Source organism: Microtus ochrogaster, unplaced genomic scaffold (assembly GCF_000317375.1).
Source record: "Microtus ochrogaster isolate Prairie Vole_2 unplaced genomic scaffold, MicOch1.0 UNK24, whole genome shotgun sequence".
Lineage (NCBI taxonomy): Eukaryota > Metazoa > Chordata > Mammalia > Rodentia > Cricetidae > Microtus > Microtus ochrogaster.
The window spans coordinates 4,665,107-4,683,938 of NW_004949122.1; the positions used below are offsets into that span (position 1 = coordinate 4,665,107).

General features: G+C 46.8%; 1 protein-coding gene across 5 annotated transcripts in view; it reads right to left on the reverse strand.

Annotated features, from left to right (window-relative positions):
- Positions 1–18,832, reverse strand: part of Dzip1l (DAZ interacting zinc finger protein 1 like) — a 40,122-nt gene extending 21,290 nt beyond the window's left edge. For 2 of the 5 annotated variants that reach the window (XM_026789602.1, XM_005367807.3), the window contains exons 1-6: positions 18,521–18,832; positions 15,622–15,733; positions 7,247–7,822; positions 5,692–5,776; positions 2,737–2,855; positions 1,947–2,108 (exon numbers count right to left, since the gene is read on the reverse strand). In XM_026789602.1, coding sequence (XP_026645403.1) covers positions 1,947–2,108; positions 2,737–2,855; positions 5,692–5,776; positions 7,247–7,747 — 867 coding nt within the window. In that variant the 5' untranslated portion in view covers positions 7,748–7,822; positions 15,622–15,733; positions 18,521–18,832. Of the gene's footprint in view, positions 1–1,946; positions 2,109–2,736; positions 2,856–5,691; positions 5,777–7,246; positions 7,823–15,621; positions 15,734–16,109; positions 16,158–18,226; positions 18,373–18,520 lie in introns of those variants that run through there. The other 3 variants (XM_026789599.1, XM_026789600.1, XM_026789601.1) reach the window with 3 other exon arrangements.

Genomic DNA, 18,832 nt, shown 5'->3' on the forward strand with positions numbered 1-18,832 from the left:
AGAGAGAGAGAGAGAGAGAGAGAGAGAGAGAGAGAGAGAGAGAGAGAGAGCGCTCCTGTCTGTCCTACTATGCCCCCTCTCTGCTTTTCCATCCCATGGCCATCCCCCTAGGAAAACGGGCCGGTATGTATCTTTAGGCAAAACATGGAGTGATGGCGAGAAAAGCAGTTGACAATTCACTTTCAAAACAAGGTTCTCCTGATGTGAGAAGGACCAATTAGAGACCAGGACTCCATGCATGCGTGAGAAGATGCGATTCAGCAATAACTTTAACAAGGTCTTCCTGTATAAAGATCAGCCGGCAGAAACAAGACCTTGGAATTTTAAACGCTATGTTCAGACCTCGCTCCATCTCTTCCTAGCTGTGTGAACTTGAACAAATTACATGGTCTTGGTTTCACCTGTAAAAAGGAGTGTAGTATACATTCTTAAAACAAAGTGAATGCATGCCACACACACATTCCCTACCCACCCACCCACCCCCTTCTAAATGGAAAAAACAACAATAACAACACCAGAAACAGTGTTCTGCAGAGGCAGGGAACAGTAAGACCATCCAGTAAATGCTACCTATTATATGCAACTACAACAGGACCCTCCCCCATAGAGCCAGAATTCACCAGATATAAGTCAGGAAAAAATGTATTCATTTATGTTCCGTCACATATTTCGCCCAATGATGAGAACTCTTTGCAAAATAAGGGCCATGTTCTAGAGAGTTCTAATTTAACGCCAGATAGTGGTATGTACTACAAATATGCTAGTTTAAAGCTGCTACAAATCTGTCACATACAAAAGAAACTAAGGCACAGGGATGTAAAACAACACTCCCACGATCACACAGCAAGCATGAGGCAGAGCAGTGTGGGTTTCCCTGAGCACTGGCGTCTGCTGTCCAACCTAATACTGTGTCAGCTCCAACAACAACACAGTGAGACCCCAGCAGACGTCAGGAAGACCAGCAACAACTTCTGAGGGTGGGATGAGACCTTCATGGGCAAAGCGCTTATTGTACAGACGTAAAAACTAAGTTCACCCTGACACAGTGGCTCATGCTTTTAAACACAGCACAGAGGAGCCTAGTCCATCTATCTACATAGTGAGTTACAGGATAGCCAGAGCTACATAGTGAGACCATGTCTTAAAAACAAAACAAACAAACAAACAAAAACCTGAGTTCAACTCCCTAGCACCTATGTAAAAGCCAGATGCAACAGTGCAGCTGTGTAAAACCAGGGACTGGAGCTGGAGAGAAGTTGATCCTGCGGGTCACTGGCCAGTCACTCAAGTCAAAATGGGGTCTTCCTGTTTAGTAAGAGACCATGTCTCAAAAAAACTAAGGTGCAGTATTTAAGTATGGTGGTGAGCTCCTTTAACCCCTATACTCTGGAGGCAGAGGCAGGCGGGTCTCTATCAGTTTGAAGCCAGCCTTATGTACATACTGAGTCCCAGGACAGTCAGGGGTCTGTTGAAAGACCTGTCTTGAACAACTACAAAGTAAATGAATAAATAAAAAACTGACAGTGGAAAGTCTGAAAAGATAGCTCAGCTGGTAAGAGCACTTGCTGCTATGACAGAGGACCCAAGTTCAGCTCCCAGCATCCACATAAGGCAGCTCACAACAGCCTATAACTTCAGTTCCAGGGAATCTGATGTCCTCTTCTGACTTCCACAGGCACCCGCACATATATGTGAACACACACACACATACCAAGTCACACACACACACATACACACACACATGTACACACACTATAAAAATAAGTCTAAAAAAGAAGATACAGAAAGATGGTAGGAGACATCTTATTTCCATCTCTGGTCTCTACATATGTGTGCATGGGCAAACCAATACGCACACACACATACACAACACGCAAAATTAATATTAAGAACAAATAAACAGGCTTACAACAAAATAATTTCGAAAAGCTGTTTGTGTTGGGTACCTCTTCTAGTGTAGAGTTCTGGTTAGCAACCGTTTTAAATTCATCCCAGAATAATTGTTTCAACTTGTCTATTTCCCCATAAAGCTTGCTCCGCTCCTTTTCTTTCCACTCATCAAACTTTTTTCTAGCTTCTATTTCCCTCTGACGAGCCATCTCTATTTCCTAGAGGAAGAGAGAAAGAGCAATATAATGATTACTTCCACATTGTACCAAACATTTGCTGAAGACCCACGAAGGCCTGTTCTACATGTATAACACGATGGGGATCCAGAGAACTCTTCACCCTCAGCTCCTGTGGTGCAGACCCAGAGGGGTCCATTGCTAGACAAGTCTTAGGTAAACTGGATAAGACTCGTTTTCTCTTTCTTTACACTCCTCACAAGCCCTGGTTGGTTCTCAATAAACGCCTGCTAACAAACAAACAAGCTAATGCATGGGGGAACGGAGGTTAGTGTTTTTAACTCCATAAATATTTATAGCTCACCTGTCCCCAGCCTAGAATCTGGAGCTTTCAAACCCAGTTACCAAAAACTGTGAGCCAACGAACACAAACCATTATGTTCCAGTTCAGATGCCTTCAGCATTGCTACACAAAATACCACGACCCTCTGCTCTCCTTTCGGCCACACAGGTCCAGACGAACCTAATCATGCCCCATACCAGAGAAGATAGCACTCTATCTCTGACTTTCAGTTCAGAAAAAAAAGTTGGGAATTCGGGCCCTGGGGGAGTCTTACGCATAGCTGGCACAACGCCCTGAGTCTCCCCAACCTTTCCCCTGCACACCTACCTGGACCTGCCGCTGCCGCTCAGCTTCTCTCTGGGCTTCCAGCTCCCCTTGGGTCCACTGGAGCTTGGCCCGAAGGTCTTCCAGCACCTCCACCAGTGGCTGTTCCTGTTTCTGCTTTCCTGGGGGCCGCACAAGGAGAGGTGAAAAGGCAACAGTGAGGCCTTCCTCCCTCTGCAATCACACCTCAGTCTGACAGCAACTTCACAGCTCATTGGCCTGGGACGAAGAGCGTATCCCCCACCTCCCTGTCCCTCTGGGTCCCCAAACTGCAAAACAAACCTGGAAGAGCTCTCAAGTGGGGAGCGTGGCATGGAGTGAGGATGAAATGTGACAACACAAAGGGCTCAGCCCAGTGTCGGGCATGACCGCTCTATAAATGCAGACCCATAGTAACTGTACCTTAAAGTACTTTGACAGTAATGGTAGATGGACACAAAACAAGTGAGCAGTGGTCCTCTGCGACCCTTTAATACAGTTCCTCATGATGTGGTGACTCCCAACCACAAAATTATGGCGTTGCTACTTCATGCCTGTAATTTTCCTACAGCTATGAAACTGTGTTTTCCAATGGTCTTAGGCAACCCCTGTGAAAGCGTCGTTCAACCCCCAAAGGGGTTGCTATTCATGGGTTGAGAACCACTGTATTAGAATAACAGATAAAGACTAAGTATCAAGTACATTTTGTGACTTCTAAATGGAAATTACCAGGTACTCTTATTAAAAATCAAGCTTGGGGTTGGAGAGATGGCTCAGGGGTTAAGAGCATTGACTTCTCTTCCAGAGGACCCAGGTTCGACTCCCAGCACCCACATGGTGGCTCACAACTGTCTTGCAGCTCCAATTCCCAGGGACCTGATGCCCTCTTCTGTCTCTGCAGGAACCAGGCACACATGTGATACACACATATACATGCAGACAAAATACTCATATGCATAAAATTAATCTTTTAAAAAAATGTTTCCAAATAAATAAGGTAAAATCAGCCTGTTCTTTGAAATAGGCACTGAGCTCTAGGCAAGCAACCCCACCCCTACCCCCTATCCCATTTTAAAATTTTATTCTAAGATAGGCTCTCACTAAGTTGCTCAGGTGGGCCTTCCAGTTCTCTTGCGTTAGCCTCCTAAGTGACTGAGACTAAAACCTATGCTACCAGACAGGGGAACAAGCAATTTTGGAATGCAGGGTTATCTCAGTTTGATAAAGTAATTAAGGGTAACTGTGGACTAGAAGAGCTGGCAATAACAATTGAAGAACACATTTCCCAGTGCTGGAGAGACGGCTCGGTGATTAAGAGCACTTGCTGCTCTTCCCGAGAACATGAGTTCTGTTCCCAACAGCTATGTCAAGTACCTCACAACTGCCTGTAACTCCAGCTGTAAGGGATCTAATGCCCTTTTATGACCTTTATAGGCAAACACACACACACGGTATACACACACATAAATAAAAATTAATCTTAAAACAGAGGAAGAACAGTTCCTTCTCCTTCTAAAAAATACAGAGATTTACATAGAGAATGTTAATTCCCCTGTAGTACACAGTAAGGAGATTCTTGAGTTATCCAGCTATTCTACAGGACAATGCAAAAGAAACTGATGGTCACAACAGGAAATTTTATTCAGTCATTAAAAATCATGTTTTCACGACTCCTGCCTAGTATGCAAAATGCACACTTTTGAACCCCATTTGAACCCCATTACTTTGTACAGCCAGGTATGGGAGCAAACATCTGCAATCCCAGCACCTTGGAAGTAGAAGCAGGAAGATCAGGAACTATACTAAGCAAGCTCAAGATCAACTCTTTAAACAACAACAACCAAAAAAAGCAGGGCATTAGTGGTGCATGCCTTTAATCCTGGCATGTAGGAGGCAGAAGTAGGTGGATCTCTGTGAGTTCAAGTCCAGCCTGGTCTACAGAGCAAGTTCCAGGACAGTCAAGAGTACGTACGTACGTACATACGTACGCACATACGTACGTACACACACACACACACACAAACTGTCTCAAAAAACAAAAAAAAGCAATAGTCAAAAGTGATTTCATATGCTTGCAAAAACATGAAGAAAAGTGCAGCAAAATAACTGCCAGCAATATCCACATTGATTTTATCTTTATTTTTCTATGTATCACAATATAGTTACGTTTCCATAATTTTACAAGTTTTATATATTTTTATAAGAAAACAAGAAACTAGTATATAAGACATAGACTATTTTCCTTAATAATCCTCAATATAGAACTATGAAGAGATATATAAGTACATAGTTAAATAATACTGCTTTAAGCTAGCTGGCTCTCTTCTCTCTTTCTCCCCCAATCTCTCTCTCTCTCTCTCTCTCTCTCTCTCTCTCTCTCTCTCTCTCTCTCTCTTTCTGTATGTGCGTGTATGTGTGTGTGTCTAAGAACTGAACCTAGAACTTCACTCATTCAAGCAAAGCCTAAATTACTGAATTACATTTTCAATTCTAAAATTCATTTTAAAAAAAGAAGGAATTACAATGATGGAAAATAACGACGCTTTCCCAATGAAATTGTTGTGTTATATTATGTGTTTATTGTACAGATACTTCTGTTGAGCTCAAAAAGCATATGTAAACGTATGGGTACAGTGCAAAGCCTTGCTGCTCCTTTTGGAATTTGAAATGGTAAAATTAAATAAAGTGATTAAGTCACGATAAGCGCCAGCATACAGAACAGCCAAAGAACTGCTCTGACTGCTCATTTTCCCCATGTATGCTCACAGCCAGCCTCAGAGAGCTTCAGACGAGGCAGGGAGACTAAAGGGCCTTCAGACTCACTGCCTGCTTCAGACACATGGATGGTATGAAAACTCAGACAAGACTGCACTGCTCATATGGAATCTCTAGGAGGCTCTAAGGGCAGGCAAGTTCATATGTATGGGCCCCACTCACCAAATCCTAGCCTAGCAGCTCCCAGATGTTTCCCGGACTCACCTACTTCTGCCGCACCTGCATGCCTGCGCTGGATGTGGCCCCGGAGAAAGGTGGCATTCATGAATGTCTTGTCACACAAATGGCACTACACAGAGGGGGGACAATCGGAAGAACTGGATTAGATCCCCCAGACAGCATGGGACTTCCCTGTATTGAAAATCTGCCTCCATGGGGCCCAAGGGCTGCTTCAGAAACAGGAATAATTTGAAGGGTTTGGAGGGTGTGAAACCCTGGGTTCAATTCCCATAATCACATAAATAAAGAAGGATGGTAGAAGTGAGAAAGGAAAGGAAAATAGGATCCCTGATTTTGAATAGAACACAAGGCCAGTAAAAATAAACACCATATATATGTCCTAGCCGTCCTTACAACTGAATGTGACTATGTCGCTAAATTCCAGTCATTATATACAACTATATAATCAAAAATGGTATATACATTTTCTAGGAGGTGACTTTTTTTTAAGTCCTGGTGGCACACACCTTTAATTGGAGTACTCAGGAAGCAGAGCCAGGCAGATCTCTGTTACTTGCAGGACAATCACAATGGACAGAGTCTGCACTGACAGATTCTGACCACTGAGACGTCACAGAAATAAACCTCTAGTTATAGGAGGAATATAAGTAGGGTGGGACAAGAAGATACCCCACCCCACACTAATAGCCTTGCCTCCAAACTATGAATCTCCTGAAAGCCTAAACTAGCATGAACTATAATTACATTCAAGAGTCTGCCTGTGACAAGGATTAATGTCTCAACCTACGTCTCTGGTGCAGTAGATTCAAACATTCAAGTGCTGTACTGGCTATGAATTATTACTTGTCTGAATTATGAAATACTTTTTTCTAACATGAGCCTGCCTCCACTACGCCTTGCCACACATGTCTCAATAGCCACATGCATCCATGTACACATGCCTTTACATGGCACGCTCAGCATAAATTCAGACTCTATCCTTGTACACACACAAACACATATGCCTTCCACACACACTCACATCCTCGAGCACATGTACTACATAACCCTCATGCATTCACACATACACCATTGTGTAAGCCTCTGTATGTACAGACAAACATTCTCATCCTTCACTGGCTCAGGACATACAAGACACACATCATAAATGCATGCTTATATTAGTCTTCTTAGCTGTATCCATCGTGGTAAGTCAGTTCAGCACACATTACGTAACACGTATTCTACAGATACAGATATCACAGAGGCACTTCAATCATTTGCCTATACACAGTTGACACACCCACACACACAGATACAAACCTCATGCAGCCACACCTTCACACACTATGCATGCACCCTCTCCATGCACAGGAGTACTCTGTATGTATAACCCTGCACACTCATCTCTCACACACCCGCTCTACACTTGCATAACACTGAGCCCAAATCCTCAGACTTTTCAGAAAGTCATCTCTACAGTCTGCTCCCAACTGGTGAGAATGGCCTCCAATCGTCTTGTGGCCCAAGGCAGTGCCGTTCTGTCTGGCCTGGTGCCTAAGGTGCACCGTCTAGGTGCCCCGCCGCGAAGAATCCTCACCGTGTGGTAGCTGTGGGCGCCCGTCTGCAGAAGCAGCTGCTGCAGGGTGCTGATCATCTTTCGCCGGCGCCGGCTCTCCTCCCGGACACCCCTGAGCTCATCAGCCTGGCGCCCCAGCTCCTGCTGGCCGCGCTGCTGCTGGCCCAGGCTGGCCTGCAGCCGTGCTTCGAGCTGCGCCACACTGGCACTTAGGCAGTCCTGGCAGTGCAGCAGGTACTCGATGATAAGCTGTGCCAGGCGCAGCACCTTGAGCAGCACCGGGTCCACAGGCTGCCTACAGTGGTTGCACACCTCTCGGTCCAAGTTACAGAAGGTGACACCAGCAATGTTCTCCTGCAGAGTGGCCACGTCCAGCTCCCGGGCCACGCGGTCCACGTCCACAGCGCTGATGCGCCTCCAGTCTATGCTCTCACGGCGAGGCTGGAACTTGAAGGCGGGGAGTGTGTAGACCCCGGATAGCGGGCCACTAAGGCCCTCAACAGCCGTTGCTGGGTACTGCATGGGCAGGAGAGGCTCTGGGCTGACCACGGGGGTAGAGGGCCACCAAGGCCACTGGCCAAGGAGCTGAAAAAGGACCTGAAAAATGGAAGAGACCCGGTCAGATAGGTTCGAATGGCTATATCTTCCATATATCTGTTCAGCAAAACCTAAAGCAGGGCACAGTGAGTTGTCTATATGAGAGCTACTCAGGGGCTAGAAAGACAGCTCAGGCTAGGTTCACAACCAAAAATATAAAAGCTACTCAGGACGACGCACTGATTGTGTGACGTGGATACAATGTGGGAAGGAAACGTGGGCCTTCCACTGCACAGATATGTATGCTCTGCCTTGGGCAAATCTCTTCATCTTAAACCTCCTCTGTCTGTGGGAGAGCAGGAAACCCACATGGAAGGACCGTGGTGAGGAGGGAGGCAGATGACACCCTCAGCCCAGGGCCTGGCACATGGTGGGGTCCTCAGGAACCCCTACGGAACCGCTGCAGTAGTGCCTGGCAAGGAATTTTGTCAAGTGTACAAATGGTCCAGTTACTTGGGATAAAGTCCAACAACTCCCCCCGGGGAATGGCAGAGCCATTTAATGACAGAACTGTGCCTTCGGTTATAACACATTCTAGTAGAGCATGGCTGGACTACATTTCCCAGCTTCTCCTGCAGTAAAGTGTGATCATGTGACCAAGTCCTTTGTCCAGCCCAGCCAGAGAGGCTTGGGAAAGCCGCTATGTCTCTGCACAAATTGTACTCAGTCTATGACAGGCCTGTTTGTTTGTTGCTTTTTTTTTTCCTGCATTGAGGATTACACATGCCTTAGGCATGCTAGGCAAATGTTCTAACGTGGAGCTTCACTCCAAGCCCGTTAACAGGATAGAGAAAAGAGCTTTGCTTTCCTTATCTTTCCCACAAAAGACTGGGATTCTCTTTCCTGTACTCTTGGTAGGTATGCTTGCCAGCTTTTTGTCAAACTAGAATTATCTGGAGTTAGGAACTACAGTTGAGAAAATATCTAAATGAGATCAGGATGTAGGCAATCATGTGAGGTATTTTCTTAACTGATGATTGATGTGTAAGAGTCCAACCTGTAATGGTCTGTCCTGTCCCTTTAAGTGACAAGCCCCGCCCACTCCCTCCCCCTTCCTCTGAGGCAAGCAGCTCTTCCTCTTCCAGCCTGCAAGCTTGATCCTTTTCCATCTCTCTCCCTTCTCTCTCCTCTTCCCTTCCACCCCTCCTCTCTCTCGCTCTCCCCCCCTCCATAGCCCACTTTCTTTGTATGGTGTGCCTATCTGTTTCTGTCTCTGACCCTCTGCACTGCTCCCTACCTGGGACCCGCTGGCCCTCGTGGTCTGCCGCTATGCCCCTGGGGAACGCAGCATTTTATCTAAACCATAACACAACCCACTATGGCGTGTAGCCCTAGAGTGTATAAAAACACAAACTGAGCAAGCCATAGGAGTAAGCCAGTAAAGACCATTCCTCTATGGCTTCTGTTCCAGTTCCTGCCTTGAGGAACTGACTTCATTTAGTGACTTCCTTTTGATGAGAGCTGTAAACTGAAATAAACCCTGTCCTCCACAAATTGTTTTTTATTGTGGTGTTTTATCACACAATAGAAACCCAAACTAAAACAGCAGGCATAATTTTTTCTGTCTTAAATTTGACAATATCAATGGAAATTCAAAATTAATATACTACTACCAAGAATTATAAGCTGGGTGGTGGTAGCACATGCCTTTAATCTCAGCACTTGTAGACAGAGACTGGTGGATCTCTGAGTCTAAGGCCAGCTTGGTCTATAGAGGGAGTTCTATAGAGGGCTACCTAGAGAAACCTGCCTCAAAAAAAAAAAAAAAGAGAGAAGAAAGAAGAGGAGGAGAATAATTATTATTATAAGTATATAGTAGAATGACTGTCTAGCATTCATAAGACCCTAGATTTTATCTCCAACACTAAAGAGAAAAATTGAATTTTTAGAAAAAAAAATCACTTCTTAAAGACAGGCCAGGTGCATGAGGACCTAAAATCCCAGATTGGGTTGAGTCAGGAGGATCAAGAGTTCAAGAGTTTAAGACCTGCCTATAGTATAAATTCAAGGCCAACCTGAGTAAGTGTCCAAAAAATAATCAAGAGGGACAGAAGCCCGGGGTTGTAGCTCAGTGGTAGAGCACTTGCCTTACACACACAAAGCCTTGAGTTTGATCACCAACATGCACACACACACACACACACACACACACACACAATTAATAAAAAGGTGAATTAAAATTTACCCCATAGACAAACTCACCTGCACAAACGTGCCTATGAAACAAATGCCATTGCAATATTATTTATACAAGTAATGTACAAGAAAATATATAACAAAGTGAAGTACAGCAGGCAGTAGTGGTGTATGCCTTTAATCCCAGCACTCAGGAGGCAAAAGCAGGCCTCTGAGTTCTAGGCCAGACTGGTCTATCAAGCAAATTCCAGGATAGCCCAGCTACACAGAGAAACCCTGTCTCAAAAGAAAAGAAAGCAAAGTACAATATGGGATACAAATAATATTTCTATATAACAAAATACTCTGTTGCAACTCATAAGGGCAAGACAGCTTTTATATCAATAGGGAATAATAACTTCATATGTACACATATACACACATACATGTATGCCATTTCTGGTTTAATATTAATACAATCACATTTAATAATAATTCAGAAAGATTACATAGAGATCGATCTCATTGGGATGAATGTCTGAGCCCAGGGAATAAAAGGATCGATGGTGGGTAAACAGATAGCAGGTAATTAGACAGAATAATGAGCCTTACCCAGCACTCACCAGAGTGATTTACAGCCGTCCTGATTATGTAAAATGTGCACACTTGCTACTCTTGTGATTCATTTACGCGCCTGATTTCATAAGCACAGGCTTTCTCAAACAGCCAAGAGCTACTGGCACTGACTACTTGTAGGAAATGAAAGTGGCTGTTAGAGTTGTTTTTTTTTTTTTTTTTTTAGTTTCCACCTCTCTGTTATTCAAACTTCTTCCTACCATTACCTATTACTTTTATTATTTTTTTAACTAAAATAATAAATAATAATAATACAGTTTTTGCCCTTGCAGACTGAGAGTCTAAGGTGAGAAAAGGTACAGGCTTCCCCATTTACCAAGTTCTTTCCGGACTATGTGACCCAGTCTTTGAAATGCAATCCAAAGGTGGGGAAAAAGTGTTTTCGTTTATCTTCCTTGACAACTTGACTCGGCTTGGAGTCACCTAGGAGACACACCTCTCAGCTTGTCTATCAGGCGGGTGTTTCCAGAGAGGATTAACCACGAGGGAAGCCCCGCCCCAGATATGGGTCCGTCTGCTGGCCTGGAGTCCCAGACTGAGTAAGGCAGCATTCTCTGCTTCCTGTCTGTGGAAGCAGTGGTTAGCCACCTCACAGCCCTACTTCCAAGCCTGTGCCCCACTGTAACAAGCTATTCCTTTAAGTAGTAAGCCAAAAGAGACCCATGTGTCCTTAAGTTGGTTCTGTCAGGTATTTGTTAAAACAATGAGAAAAGTAACTATACAAAAGATGGCGAAAGAAAAGAAGCCTAGAAGAAACAGTGGGGCTAGGTGGGCAGAGAAAGGGGCTCTAGGAAAACCTGTCCCTTCTGAACTGCCTTCCTCTGGAACAGATAGTGGCAATGGCCAGCCCAACTCTACCTGCTTCTCGGGACTATGAGAAGCGGGGGATGGGGGAGTTGGCCACAGAGGTAACAACAGCATGCTTCATGCAATCTTTACGTATGAATCTACAAATAGATATGTTATACCTAGTCCATTACACACCACGGGGGAGGAGAGAGACAACATTATGGGTTCCAAGGATTTTAATAATTTGCCACAAGAGAGGGTCACTGATGGATCAGGGCTGCAGGACAAGGACTCAGGAGCCTTCTTTTTCCTGGCCACCCTGAGTGGGGGCAGAAGTGGGGTTTATAAGCATAAAATTCACAAACATTTGTTGCCAAGTTACGGTTACAGTTTTCACCAAGCAGTCATCAAAGATTAGAGATTTCCTTGTGTGTTCCATCGTTGTCAACTGACATATGTGCAAGTCTTTTAGCCCAACAGATCAGATTCATTTGTTTTTTCTGTTGTTCGGACCAGCCGTGTTTCTAGAGATGCATAATCACTGTTTCTATGATTTAGGGAGAGGGGGCTGGTCTCAGCTACCCTAGGGCTTGGGAACCTGAACTTTATTTCACCCTACAGGTAAAATGAAGTTTGAAGTCAAAATGGCAGTACTCAAGCTAAGGTACTTTTGCCTGCTCCCTTCACATACAGTACCATTGTACAAACCAAACTGGAGTCTACAAAGGATGTTTGGTCTTCCCAACAAGGGAAACCTGAGCTGAACTGCAGCTACACGTTCAAGTCCATCCAAAGTTTGTGGGCCTGAACTATTCAACTGTAATAAGGTTCTCCTCTTGAAGTTTTACTTCGACTAAAGGCCCACCCCTTTTCCTTTAATTCATTCATTGACAAAGTCTCCCCTTAATTATTGTATACCTGTTTAGGCTTAGCCCAGCTGCTAACACTATGGCAGTGTGGGTTGTATTACCCACACCCCTGCTCCCCACCTTGGGGTTCAGTGTGGCTCCTTGCTGCCACTGTGCTGGCTGCAAACTTCTTTGGTTGATCCTCAGACTGGCCACAGGATACCTTGAGCCTAGCTTTTCCGTTTCCTTTCTCAGATACTCTTCCAAAAACACCATCTAGCATAAGCATCCCGCCACGGCCACCAGAAGACCGGCACATTTCTGCCCCATTCCATGTGTCAGGTTGCAAGCCAAACAGGAGCTGTCTGACACGGTACTCACCATGCTTAGCTGCATGCCACACCACCAGAGCCCCGGAGACAACTGCTTACAACAAGCCCTGCCTCTGAGCAACAGAAGGTTACCAGGCGTGCACAAGGGTAACAGGACACCCGCTTCCTGTCCTCCCAGGTCTGAGAACCTCGCTCTTTAACTATTTAAGCTTTGGCCACCCGTGTTTGCCAATAGTCCTCTCTCTAATGATAAGGACACACACAGCTCTCCTGCACCAGCTCTCTCCTCTCTCTCTCTCTCTCTCTCTCTCTCTCTCTCTCTCTCTCTCTCTCTCTCTCTCTGAACACTACTGCCAGCTTTCCTGTTCAGCAATGACTATTCTTTTGCCTTTCCTTTAAAGCAGGCGTATGGGTGTCCCTGATATTTCATCTGCTGTTCACCTTCGGCCCCTGTCTCAATGTATGCTCCTGAAGATGAATGAGTTCATATATCTACCACTGCAGCTACTTTGCTCTTACTGAGCCTCAGGCTACCCTCAAGTTTCTTTGCTTAGATCCTTTCTGCCTCTTTCAACTATTGGATCCAACTCTTCCAAACTGCTTAGATTTCAAACCCAAGTTCCAACAGTGTCAGCAAAGTAGCATTAAATACATGAGATGCAGCTAAGAGAAGCCTCAGTACATGCTGAATGACAAACTGACTCTCTGCCCCGGTGTCTGGAACGCAATAAAGCTGTGGTTCTCAGAGTTCTCCACTCCCTGGACCAGCTCCCGGTTCATCATCTAAGAACATGTCAGAACCCAGAACCAGGGCTAGCAGCTAGCCTACTTGGTAAGGGGTCTACCCCCAGATGCATAACAACTGGCATCTGCATTCCCCAGAACCCACATAAAAGCCAAGCATGATGGCACATGCATGTAACCCCAGCACGAGGGAGAGGACAAGCATGGGCAGATCCCTGGAATCCAGTGGCCAGTCAATCTAGCCAATCTGTGAGCTCTGGGTTCAGCAAGAGACCCTGCCTCAAATAACCAAGGTGGAGGGCCCATAAGATGGTTGGTTCATCAGGTAAAGGACATACATCATAATTCTGATGACCTGAGTTAGGTCCCTGGGACCCCCATAAATGTGGGAGGAGAAAAATGACTCCACGAAGTTTTCCTCTGACCTCCATGTGCATGCCACACCCCCTCGTCTACATCACACGCACACACACGCACACACACACCACACCCCCTCATCTACATCACACGCACACACACGCACACACACACACGCACACACACATACACACACACACAAGGTAGAGGGCAGCAGAGGAAGACACCCTCTGCAATGGAGACCTGAGGATCACGGCGATGGGGAGAGTTTCTCAAAACAATTCCTAGGGGTCAGAGCGATGGCTCAGCCGTTAAGAGAACTGGCCGCTTACAGAGGACTCCAGGTTCGATTCACAGCACCCACATGACAGCTCACAACTCCAGGTCCAGGGAATCCGAAGCCCTCTTCTGGCCTCTGCAGGCATCAGGCAAGTGTGTGATACATAAACATACATGCAGGCAAACGCTTGTACACATAAAAATGTATTTTTAAAAACTTCCTAATGAGCTGACATCACGTCCTGCGTAACGGGGAATGAAGATGCTTGCCCAAGGTCCAGATTCAAACTCAAGCAGCCCAACTCCAGTCTGACACTCATCCACCGCTTCTGCGGCCCCTCAGGATAGACTGCTCCCTGCCACTTGCTTCTGTTCCTGAGCAAGACGGACACATGCTTCAAGGCTCGGCTCATCCTGACTGTCACCAGAAATCCCTTCCAGGCCCAGAGTTCAAATTTCCTGGCTCTTCTCTGGGACCCCAGAGCACTGAGAACTCACTCTGGTCCATGTCAGCAAAGGACTCCCACACGCCCTTACAAAGAGCTCCAGGCACCACAGGTCAGAATGGAGGGGATCCTAGACAATGGCCCCAGGCAGTGTGAAGGAAGGGGAAGTAGGGATGGAGGAGGGAGAAAAGAAACATCTCTGAACTCCAGTTCTGAGGTTTTACAGGTTGTCCCGGTTAATTCTCACAGTAACCCATTACACAGATGAAGAAATTGAGAGTGGATACGGAGGGGCATGATTTTCCCACGTCACCTAATTACAGAGCCTGGCTCCAGAGTTTAGTCTCTGAAAAGACAAAAAATATGCAAAACTTACCCTAGAGAGTGATGTCAGGGTAGGATCCAAGAAGGGGTCCCCACCAAGACACTGCTGTGGCCTTCCTCCCCATGTGCGCCCCCAGGCCTGAGATCTTCAGGGGCTACACATTGTCTTATTCCTGTCTGTTCCTTCCTTATTCCTGTCTATTGCATCGCCATCTCTGACCCATTTCCTGGTGGTTATTAAACTGAGCAAAGCTTATACTATTTGCCTCACAACTCTGTGTTCTTGGGACTCTGGGGAAATGAGGCAAGCCCCACCAAGAGTGAGGATCAACAGGACAAATGAGTTAGGTCTTTCACTTGGACTCACTACAGGAAAATGCGGTCACACTGAAGTGTTAGATGCCTTGACCACCAGCAGTCACCAATTAGTCCCGCTGGCTACTACCGGCTCTTGTGGGCGGGCTCAGGCACATCAGCAAGTCTTCCCTGCTGCCCAGCATGGCTGTCAAGCTATGGCTCCACAGCTTGCTCTCCTAGTGTCTCTCAAAGCTTTCTGTTCACAGCGAAAGCAAACTTCATAAACACTGTGAGGGGACGGCCTACTCTGCTTACATAGAATTCTGAGGGTAAGTTCTCAATTCATGAGGTTTTACTGCACCCCCAAAAGTATCACTCCTATCTCCTTCTGTGACTCTAAAGGTCTGGGGGTCCTGGCTTCAAAAGGTAGGCTAGGAATATGGGAAATCATATACATGGTGATCTGATGGCTGCAGCTGTTATCAAGCACCTACCTGCCAGGCACTGTACCAGACTGAAGGTGCTATTTCTGTCTGACTCCACAAATCTGAATTACAACCAACCTCCCAAAGATGATGGCAGTGATGGCATACAAATGATAAAAATTATTTTCCATTGTGGGAATACAGTACCTGGGCTTTCTCGAGCAGAACGGAAGGGCTGCCAGCGCTCACAGCCAATCATGACAGGGTCAGTGCTGGAGTCCTTAAATCCTCAATGTACTTCAGCTCCAAAGTCTGCTTCCTGGTAAGGATAGGCAGAAGACAAAGCCACATGAGCGTGTGGCTGGTAACCAAGAAACCGCACACCCCAGGGGCAGGGACTCGGCCTTCACCAGACTGAGCTATCAGCAGACTGTTTTCCCACATCTGGGAACAGAAACACAAAGGAGCGATGATTCACCAGCATTAGGAAACCTGAGGCTGTGTTACCTGTATCTACACGTTCTGATGGGGTTCAGGGAAACTCTGCAATCCGACTTTACTCTCACGAGTTAGATCCAAATGGAGCTTTATGCTAGTATTTCTCTCCACTATGAGAGAATGTTCATTCCCCCTGGTACAATTCCACACCCAATGTTTAAAAAAAAAAAAAAAAAGTCAGCGGCAGTGTTTACTACCTTCCAAGCCAGCGGTTCCATGAGGGAACAAATCCCGGAAGCTGTATGGCTCTTCTGCCAAAGTAATATTCACAAAACTGCCCAAACATCGGATTCTTTTTTTCATTTAAGTGGCCTCTAGATATCTCACTGTCTCTTTCTTCCTCAAAATGAAAGCAAGAGGAAGGTTCTGGAAGGGCCAGGCTTCTCCAGGCTGCGGGCAATCATTTACAAACTTGCCCTGGCTTCCAAGCTAACTTCACAGCGCCTGCCCTGGGGAACTCCCGGCTTGTCATTAGTGCTAATTGTCATGGCTGCCAAGGAAACCTTCCCACAGTTTGCAAACAGGCTCTCTGCACACCAGAGGCCAGGGAGTGCTGGAGGCCCTGATGGGAATGAGCTACGGAGCTAGGGAGCGAGGACTGCAGACCACTTTCCACACACTCCAGTCTAGATCTTAGAGCTTCTGGTTTTACTGAAGAAATGTTTTCTTAAAAGTTAAAAAGGCGACTAGGGACTGTATCCACTCTCAGGACTGCCGAGCAGCAAAAGAGAGATCCACTCCCAGAGGCTACTCCTTGTAGCCGGCCCCCTCTGCCCAGCAACTCTGAAACGGTTTCCTCTTGTTGGTGTGGGTGTGCCTGTGGGCACCCAGTTCAAGGTGTGCCGGTGGGCACCCAGTGCAGGGCCTTGCCCACGCTAAGTATGAGCTCTACCACCAAGCTACATCTCCAGCTCCAAGGAGAAGTTTTTAAATACAGTACCAGGAGAGCACTTACATGACCCCTGCAGGTCAACCATACTCCAGGGCAGGCCCTACTCACAGGAACAGAGGGACAACACAATTGGGGGGTGGGACAGGGGGATCTCAAAGTTGGGTGGGTAGAGAAGTGAGGGTGGAGAGGGCAAGGGAGTATGATCAGAATACCTGTGGGAGATTCTCAAAGAATTCAGAAAAATATTTATAAAAGCATATTGTGACTGTTTGTCACAAAAAGATTTTCTTTAAAATAAAAGTGGAGGTGGAGCCCTAACAGACGCCTCTTGAGAGTATCTCAGAGCAGAGGACTAGGGCAGCATGACCTATTATACCAGGCACAGAAGTGTCAAAGACAAACAAAACCTGTTTCACATTGGAAAGAAAACTGACAGGCTGTACCAGTGTTTCTTGTCTATTAAGGCGTTGTTGTTTCCTAGCAGAATTTTCCATCTTTAGTCTGGGCCAGACCCCTCACTAGAATCGCCAGCTCTGGTAAGAGGCAAGTGCTTGGTCTGCCTTGTTGGCCACACTGCCTTTCTGCAAAGAGGCCACAGGCCATTCAGAACTGCCTACCAAGCCTCCCCCTTCTCCACTTGGTGATCTGGGTAGCCAATTACCCTTCTGACAAAAAGTTCAGCTCTCAAGGTAGAACCCACAGCTCAGCTGCACAAGAGGTTCTGCTCCGAACCTGAGACCCGCATCTAAGACCACAGGAGGCAGAGGTCTCATGGTGCTTGGTGCTAGCAGACAATCTCAGAGCAAGGCCAGATCACACCCGGGGGAAAGGAAGGAGGTAGTAGTAGTAACCATCTTGCTCAGGAGACACAACACAGGCACAGTCACAGGCAGATGGAGCAGGCAGGATTCAAACATCTCACACTCACTAGGCCTCACCTAATTCTGCTAGAAATCAATTCCTGGGGACATGGCCAGGACAGCACAAGCCCTGGGCCCTTGGGGATCCTTTGTAAAGGCAATCAGTCCTACCCAAGCCCGTCCTCTGTTCCTGCCTTGTACACTCTTGCCTTATGCCTACCCAGTCTCCCGTGGACTTAAAATCACATTCACCTCCTATTGCTAACGCTGTACTCCTGCTAAACTTCAGTCAGGGACCGGAAGCTGAGGAACTAGAGATGCCAATGTTTGTTCAAAATTCATCTTGTTAGAAACCAAACCCCACCCCCCCGACTCCCGATCCCTTCTCTACGGAACTCAGATCGTCACCCCCTTAGATCTTTTTACTGTTTTCAAAAACTCCATTCCCAAAACCACCCTCCCGAAGAAGACGGGGTTGGGGTGGGGGTGGGGCAGGGGAACTGGGTATCAGTCATCCCATTTCACGCTTCCGAGCATGAGAGTTCTACGGCCGGCAAGGTACCTCAGTCCAAAACAATCCGAGGCCGCTGGGATGGAGGCACAGGGAGCTGGACGTCGTGAGCTCGGTTCCTGGCTGGATGACCGCGGCCACTAATGTTTAACCTGCGCGCGCAGCGGCCCTCGGCCGCTTGGAACCACGCTGCCTCCCGCGGCTCCCGGCTGGATTCCAGGCATAGTTTTCCGGGGAGGCCTGGGTCACCCTGGGGGTCGCCCAGAGCAGGGACTGGTGATTTGAGGTCTGGGAGAGATGCCACGTCTTCACTCACCCCACCCACACCCACAGGTCCAGACTCACCTCATCTCCAGCAGCGCAGTCCGAGGATGCTGCCAGTCACGCGGACACAGCTAGTCGAGAGCAGGGATCCTGCACGCCTCTCTACGGCAGTAGTAGCTCAGAGCCCAGGGTCTCCGGTGCCTCTCACCCCCACCCACAGCAGAGGCGGAGCCTCTCCCCAGCGCCCGGGAACAGCTATTTTTAGAGCTGTAGGGAAAGGGGGAAGGAGGGACTGCCTCTTTGACTCCGTTAACAAAATTCAGCATCCAAGTTCGCAGGCCTTGATGGGCGGCAGGACAGACTCCTTTGTCGCCATCTCTTCACTTCCACATC